Source organism: Dipteris shenzhenensis, chromosome 12 (genome assembly GCF_047967505.1).
Source record: "Dipteris shenzhenensis isolate YYH24624 ecotype China chromosome 12, Dip_SZ_1.0, whole genome shotgun sequence".
Taxonomy (NCBI): Eukaryota; Viridiplantae; Streptophyta; class Polypodiopsida; order Gleicheniales; family Dipteridaceae; genus Dipteris; species Dipteris shenzhenensis.
The window spans coordinates 23,871,863-23,879,720 of NC_141607.1; the positions used below are offsets into that span (position 1 = coordinate 23,871,863).

General features: G+C 43.6%; 1 protein-coding gene across 3 annotated transcripts; it reads left to right on the forward strand.

Moving 5' to 3' along the window:
* Window positions 1-3,739: 3,739 nt before the first annotated feature.
* On the forward strand, window positions 3,740-6,986 carry LOC147896004 (histone-lysine N-methyltransferase, H3 lysine-9 specific SUVH6-like). Of its 3 annotated transcripts, XM_087382543.1 has the most exons (3): window positions 3,740-4,175; window positions 4,274-6,675; window positions 6,712-6,986. In XM_087382543.1, exons 1-3 carry the CDS (start codon window positions 3,951-3,953, stop codon window positions 6,716-6,718), a joined length of 2,634 nt encoding a protein of 877 aa, XP_087238669.1. In that variant the 5' UTR covers window positions 3,740-3,950; the 3' UTR covers window positions 6,719-6,986. The 3 variants fall into 3 exon arrangements, with proteins under 3 accessions (XP_087238669.1, XP_087238668.1, XP_087238670.1); XM_087382542.1 differs by having other exon boundaries at window positions 4,274-6,986; XM_087382544.1 differs by having other exon boundaries at window positions 4,283-6,986.
* Window positions 6,987-7,858: the final 872 nt, after the last annotated feature.

A 7,858-nucleotide genomic window follows, 5' to 3' on the forward strand; every position in this document is an offset into this window, starting at 1 on the left:
ATAGTTTTTAACAACATGTGTGGGAAGACCGCACAAAAAGTAGGAGTTAGGCAGATTCTTGTAAATCAAGGGTTGATCCCTAAAAGTGCTACCATTCCTACTCAGAATAGTGAGGATCTTAGGCCTCTCCTTGGCTATATCCACATCTTGATACAGATTTGGGGATTATTCCTGGGATTGATTAAATTTTCATGCTCCACACGAAGTACTTCACCCAGCCCACAACATAAGAAAGGCAACTGGTTACAAAGATAAAGAGGTAAATCAGGTAGTTCTACCCATATTGGAATTCTGGTAGACCTAGGGGCATCTGGAGAAAATTCCTTGGACCACCACTCTAGGTATAATGGTTGATTTCTAATATCCATAGGCCATGTTGCATGGGTCTTGCAACCATTTCAGGTTTCTCAAATAAAAGACAAAAAAACCTTTTTTCAAAAACCTCACATTTAGTACATTCATACCCTTCCTAACCCAATTTGTTCTAATCCAAGTTTCTATGAAATCCATAGGAGGTCTGACACTAGGGAGAAATCCTACCAGTGCATGAGTGCGCAACCATAGGACTGAGTCATGCAAGAGGGTATCATCCAAAAAAGCCATAATTGACTTACCTGGGCTAGCAGCTTCACCCTCTCCATTAGATTGTTGTGCTCCTCTAGCATTTTGTTGTATAGAAGGTCCGGATTTGGCATTTGCTTGGGGTGTTTAGTATTTAGCTTTTTCCTGGTTGGTCATGGGGAGCCTCGACTCACTTGAAGGAGGCTCAAGATCTTCTTCTAATTTGATCTTCTTCCCCCTACGCATTCTTCTCCAAGAGTATCTCCTCTTGTTGAGGTAAGTCTGGCTTTGTTCTAACTAGGGGGTTCTGTCTTTATGCTCAAGGGATGTCATCTTTACGATTGTGAGGGAAGTCATTGGCAGCTCTGCTCCATTTACCGTTGTCGTCCCGTCTTTCATTTGATTCATGCAAATCAACTATTTTGCTGTTGGATGCATCGAGGCTTCCAAAGTCATTTCTGAGCTGGGGAGAAGCGAAAGCTGAGGCTTGGTATACATATCCTGGGCCAAGGGCCCATCTAAACTGTTAATGCCAAGAGAGGAGAACACGATTCGAGGGGAGGCTAAAGAAGCCCCCCCCCCCGTGGCTTCTATACTAGATGGGCATAGGAGGATCGAACCACTCCTCCTCCTCTGCCCCCTCGGGTGCTAGCCGGGTCCTAGCCAAGGATCCATTTCAAGGCGTGACTGGGAAGCGTAAGTCTGACTGGCTTGGAGTGAAAACATGTAATAGTATAACAATTGCTTCTTGGTCCAAGTAACCTATTAGCATTAGATATTTCAGTAGTAACACCTTGTGCTCAAGCCCCCCTAATTTAGCTTTAAACCACATTCACGTAGAAAATTAGTGGCAGAGGGCTCTTTTGTAAGTGGAGTAACAATTGCTTCTTGGCCACATAACCTGTTACCAATCGCGCATGAGATATTTGAGTTGTATCAAGCCCCCTTCACTCAGCTTTAAGCCATATATGTAGAAAACTAGTGGCATAAAGCTCTTTCATAAGGTTAAGCAGCATACAAGCAAAGTAACAATGGAGGTTAGGTGGAGTATAACAATTGCTTCTTGGGCCAAGACCAACAATCACACATGAGATATTTGAGTAGTAATGCCTTGTGCTCAAGCCCCCCTCATTTAGCTTTACACCATATATGTAGAAAATTAGTGGCATGATGTTCCCACCACATGTAAGATAGACTGAGTAGCTTGGGCATATGGCCGCTCTATAGATGTCATAGCAAGCTAGGTATCACGTCATGCAAATAAGAAAAGCAAGGGGGGGGGAGGACAAGAAGTGAAGGAAGAAAGGGTTAAGGGATGAGTATTTTAAGTAGGAAATGCTTATGCTCAAAGCCCATTGAAGGATGATGTTAAAAAGACTATAGGTTTTTAGTGGGATATGATAAATATTTGGACACTTATCCCACATCCATGTAGTTAGTTAATGTGAGCTTCTTTTCGTCCTCTTGCAATAATAATCAATTGATAGTGACATTTTTATACTAAGGTTTTATAAAATTGATACATTTAAAAAATTGTCAATCGAAAAAATCGTTACATATACTTACTCTTTTAAAAGAAATTGAACACAACAATATGTATGACAATCATTATTTTGTGAGCCTTTTCTTATCTTTTAATGAAGTGCCTTCCACTGTTTTAGCTTTCACCCAATCTAGTGCTTTGAATCTTTATTGTGGGGCTTGGAATGCTACCTTGTATTTTACTTGTTTTTATTGTCTCTTACCCCTTAGGGTTGATCTCCTCACAAGAGCCAATGCCCACCCACTAGAAAACGTAATGCTACTTATTGAATTGCCTTCTTTTGACATATTGTAGGCACAATGGTGGTCTAAAGCATACAATGAAATGTAAAGGTCTACTTTTGAGATGTGGTGTGACTATCCAGTATGGACCAAGGAAAAGTTTCAACTAGTTGTTCCTACTCTCCTACTTGCTCTCTAAAATAAAATCTATTAATTTCTCTCATCGCAGGCAACCTTTCTTACCTCCGCTTAGATTCCTCTCCCTCTGTCTCCCCCTCTCTCGCTCCCCTTGTCCTTCTCCCTCCCAGATGTGCATGGACATCTCTTGAACATTCTCGATCAAGTGCTATCTAGAAGATTCACCATACCCTCTTACACTTACCTTAATCGTTTTCGTACTTATTTATTCCACTTAGCTTAATTTTCCACCGTGTTACGCTTAGCTTAATTTTGCTATTCCGCTTCACTACAAATACTGATGCCCCATTAAATCTCATTGTGGGGACCTACTGGACCAAGGAAAAGTTGTCAACTAGTTTCGAAGCTTTCATTGTTGATACATTAATGCTATGTACTACACTAGCTGACTAAGCCATGTAGTGCATGAGATTCCATGTCTGTCCATGAAATCGATATACTAATGCTTTTTTACCACTTTGCTGTTTTTCAATTCATATACTAATGCTTTTTCACATTTTCGTTCCCATATCAACTACCGATTTACCCTATTCACCCATAACATCTCCCTTTTACATTTGGATGTAGTATCTAATGCTTTTTCACATTTTCTTCCCCATACCAATGCTTTTTCACTACCCTTCTTTTTATTTGGTCCTCTTTTGCCCTATTGACCATAAGATCTCCCTTTTACGTTTGGATGTAAAGCTATCTTAAGTTAAAACATGCGCTTACATGGCTGGATTGGAGGCCAAGTATGACACTTTCATTACATTCTCTTTACGTGGGACACACATGGACCAATCAAATCTATTTGGAGCTCTCCTATGTATGCTACGAAGTAGTCACTTCCACGTTCAAGTACTAATAATTATTTTAAAAAAACGATGCGGCAAGCAAATGTGGAAACAAGCTAAGCACGAGTGGAAAAAGCGAGGTGCAGGAGAGGGAAAGGGAGAAAGGGGATGGAGCGAGGTGAGAGGGTTTCGAATGATGTCGAAATCTACTCATGGTGTCGGAATTTATCTGTACTACTGGGAAGAGCTCCGAAGGAGCGAGGAAGGAGAGCCTGGAAGGAGTGTGAGGCCAATGAGTGCAAAAGGGAATGTGAAAAATGCAAAGGGGAGCGAGAGAGAGAGAGGGGAGGGGTTAAGGATAAGAAGGTTGTTAATCGGTGGATTAAGGCTAAAAACAAAGAGGTTAAGGTACTAAGAAGGTTGTTAAGGAAGTGGGTTAATTGGCTATGGCGGCCTGAGCTGCTCTCTCTCTTTCTCTTTCTCTCAAGCTTTCTTCCCGCCATAGCCATCTTTTCTGTTGTGAAGCTTCGCCATCGCTATAGCCTCAAGCTTCGCCATCTCCATCGCCTCAATTTCTCCATCTCCATAGCCTCTTTTTGCACAATTCCTTCCCGCTCAGGTCCAATTCTCCACTTCCCCTTTTCCCAACCCATGGAAGTCGCTTCCATCCCTCCCCTCCCCCCTCGCCCTCGCCTCTTCCGTGCCTCTTTCCCCTTGCACAAACCCCGCAGCAGCCTCAGCAGCAGCAGTATCATTGTCATTGATGATTCGGAGCCTCTCGTCGCAGACCCTGACTCGATGATGAAGTCCAAGCCCGCCCCCCCCGGAGCGGTTGTGATTCTCGACGATGACGAGGGAGCAGAAGACGAGCGGAAGGTTAGTGTGTCTCTCGGTTTCTCGGAAGATTCTTGTACTGTTCATTCCTTTCAATATAATGGCATGTGCATAAATACGGACGGCATTCTTCCCCCCAGCCTTTGCAGCATCGAAGCCCGAACCCTACCTCCTCGAGCCCGACCTTCAATAGCCGTTTCGAGCGTAACGGTGAGGCCGCGACTGATCAGCAAGCCCCGGGTAAGCTGTCCAATGGAGGTACTTTCTCCTCCAATGGAGGTACTCTCTTCTCGCCAGAGAAGGACGTGAAGGAAGCAGCGAACAAGGAGGCCGAAGGACTGCGAGCCATCGTCCCCGGAGCACAGGTCCCTTTAACAGCAAGCACGATACAAATCTCGTCTACATCTGGTCGACATTGCGCTCGGATACGTCCAAGGGCCTTTGCGGTCAGGGATTACCCCGTTGGTTGCGGTCCTGCTGCTTATAGATCAATTGAAGCTATGAGGAATAAACCAGATTCTGAGAGGAATCTCCCGAAAATGGCTCGGGACTGCTCCGAAGCGGACGTTGTTCCTTCTGGCCGTCCTTCTTCAAAGAGCCCTGGATCGGCTTCAAAGATTGAGATGCCGAGTTCCGATGGGGATGTCGAGAAGGCTGTCATGGCTATCGATGTCGCTGCTCCTTTGCAGGAAAGCCTCCGTTCTAGGGACAAGGAACACGATGGTGCCATATGCATAAAGGGAGATTTATCCACCAGACACTGCACGAAGAGTGCAAACGGTTCTCTCGATCACACAGAAGGAAAGCCGGTAGGAGAAGCAGGTGAGGGTATAATCTTGAAGTATACAGATCCGGCAACCCGGCAGGATCTGGAGACGGACAAGTTTCGTACCTTCAAGAAAAGAAAGCTATTGCCAATTAGCGGAAAGGTAATACCTAATGGAGGCTTGGATAGCAACAGGTCTGATGGTCTAGCAAAAGAATCGAGTTGCGAGGCGAAGAGTGGCCCAAGTGATCGTGCTTTAGTAAAGCAAACGCTGCATGAGTTTGAGTCCATCCGCAGGGCATTATTGAAGGCACAGACAGCCAATAAAAGGCCAGACTTGGAAGCATCCGCCATTCTGAAGGAGAAAGGCAGATGGAGAAACCGTGGGGAAGTGAAGCTTATTGGTGAAGTGCCTGGCGTGGAAGTGGGTGATCAGTTCATTTTTCGGATAGAGATGTTGATAATTGGTTTACATAGGCAGACACAAGGTGGGATAGACTTTATTCCTGGAAGCAAGCGTAGCGATGGGCGTCCAGTTGCTACAAGCATTGTTGCTTCGGGTGGCTACGAGGATGATGATGATGGTGGTGATACTTTCATTTACACTGGTCAGGGAGGCAACAATTACAAGGGAGACAAGCGGCAGGAAAAGGACCAAAAGCTCGAGCGAGGCAATCTTGCAATGAGTAACAGTTGCAAACAGAAAATTCCAGTGCGTGTCATCAGAGGGTCTTTGGATTTAGCTAGTCCTACGAAAACAATCTACAACTACGATGGGCTGTATGATATAGTTGATTACTGGTTCAAACGTGGCTTGTCTGGTTATGGTGTGTATCAGTTCAAGCTAGCTAGACGGCCTGGGCAGCCAGAGTTGGGCTCGTCCATTGTAAAGTTTGTTGGCAATTTGAAGAAGAAAGGAATAGCCCGCCCCAATCTTCTCTTAGAGGACATATCTGGAGGCAAGGAGAGGCTGCCTGTCTGTGTTGTGAATGAAGTGGATGATGAACCACGGCCTGCTAACTTCGAGTACATATCACACATGAAGTATCCAAGCAGCTTTGCACCTGAACTTCCAAAAGGCTGCGATTGTGTGGGTGGCTGTGTCTACGAGGAAAAATGTCTCTGTGCCTCCAGAAATGGGGGTGAGTTTCCCTACAATGAAAGTGGTTTTATTCTTCGAGCCAAGCCAGTAGTGTATGAATGTGGTAGTTCATGCCGTTGCTCTAGCTCTTGTCAGAACAGAGTAAGTCAGAGGGGTCTGAGGTACCAACTTGAGATCTTTAAGACCAAGAACAAAGGATGGGGGGTAAGATCCCTGGATTCAATTCGGCCTGGAGGTTTTATTTGTGAATACACAGGAGAGCTCCTGTCTGATGAGGAGGCTGAGGAAAGGACTGGGAATGATGAATACTTGTTTGACATTGGAAATAAATGGAATTCATGGGATGATGTCTCTGAGCTCATGGGTGTGAGTCCATCAACTGCAAGTCTGCCTGTGGTTGAGGATGTGGGGTTTTCCATTGATGCTAAAGGCTTTGGCAATGTCGCACGGTTTATTAACCACAGCTGCTCGCCTAATCTTTATGCACAGAACGTTGTTTTCGATTCAAATGATCTGAAGTCTCCTCATGTCATGTTGTTCGCCATGGAGAATATACCTCCGATGAGAGAACTCACATATGACTACAACTACAGTATAGGTCATGTGCGAGATGCACATGGCAATGTAAAGACTAAAGCTTGTCACTGTGGAGCTGTGGACTGCAAAGGCAGGCTGTATTAGATCCTCACACAATGAAGGCTTGAGCAAAGCTTCTGAACTTGGTTTTCAAACTGGGGCAAGTCAATTTGTAGCGCTGTCTCCTGAAGTTGGATTCACCCCAGCAGTTGGGGTGTTTGTAAATCACACAATTCTTTGACACGTGCTGTCCTCTGCCTTTGTTCTGGGAGGACTAATCATGTAGGCACGTTGACTCGTCAAAAGATAATTGACAAGCTTGTTGGGTTCTGTGCAATCTATGTCTGGGTTTGCAATAGCAAGAAATTTTGTATCAATTTGGATCATTTGAAAATTTTGTTGCACTAAACACATATTACACTGTCAGAAGGCATCAGATCAGAGTGGGTTAGCGTGGCAACATCCTCTTAAAAGTATAGGGGAGTGGCAAGCCCAGCATTTATCTCAAAAGAAGGAATCCGTGCACGTTCCAGCTTGTTTTCTCTTAAAAAATTTCCTATGCATTTCATCTTTCAAATTGCATGTTCTATAAAAAAATTTAATTTGGAAGATTGGATATATTCTAGATCTTATGAAGGTATATTTTTCTGTCACCTTAGCAAATATGCAAGTTCTATAGGAATTTTCGTCCAAGTGGTGGCCAGCTTCTATGCTTCAACGATTTATCTTTTGAGGGAGTGTATGCCTTGGCAGCTATCTTCTAAAATCGCTTGTTTATATTAAAAATTTAATTTGTACCTTTGAGATCTTATGAAGGTATATTGTTTTGTCACCTTAGCAGACATGCAAGTTCTATAAGAATTTTTGTCCAAGTGGTGGCCAGCTGCTTGCTTAAATGATCTATTTTTTGAGGGTGCTTATCAAATCGCTTGTTTTATAAAAAAATTAATTTGTGAGATTGGATATATTCTAGACCCCTTGAAGGTATATTTTTTTGTCACCTTAGCAGACGTGCAAGTTCTATAAGAATTTTTGAGATCTTATGAAGGTATATTGTTTTGTCACCTTAGCAGACATGCAAGTTCTATAAGAATTTTTGTCCAAGTGGTGGCCAGCTGCTTGCTTAAATGATCTATCTTTTGAGGGTGCTTATCAATTTGTACCTTTGAGATCTTATGAAGGTATATTGTTTTGTCACCTCAGCAGACATGCAAGTTCTATAAGAATTTTTATCCAAGTGGTGGCCAGCTGCTTGCTTAAATGATCTATCTTTTGAGGGTG

What these genes read in the sequence shown, in the direction of transcription:
- LOC147896004 (XM_087382542.1), top strand. Translation starts at nt 3,951, where the DNA reads ATGGAAGTCGCTTCCATCCCTCCCCTCCCCCCTCGCCCTCGCCTCTTC. An exon ending in GAGCAGAAGACGAGCGGAAG is followed by an intron (nt 4,176 to 4,273) that starts GTTAGTGTGTCT and finishes TCTTCCCCCCAG; the next exon opens with CCTTTGCAGCATCGAAGCCC.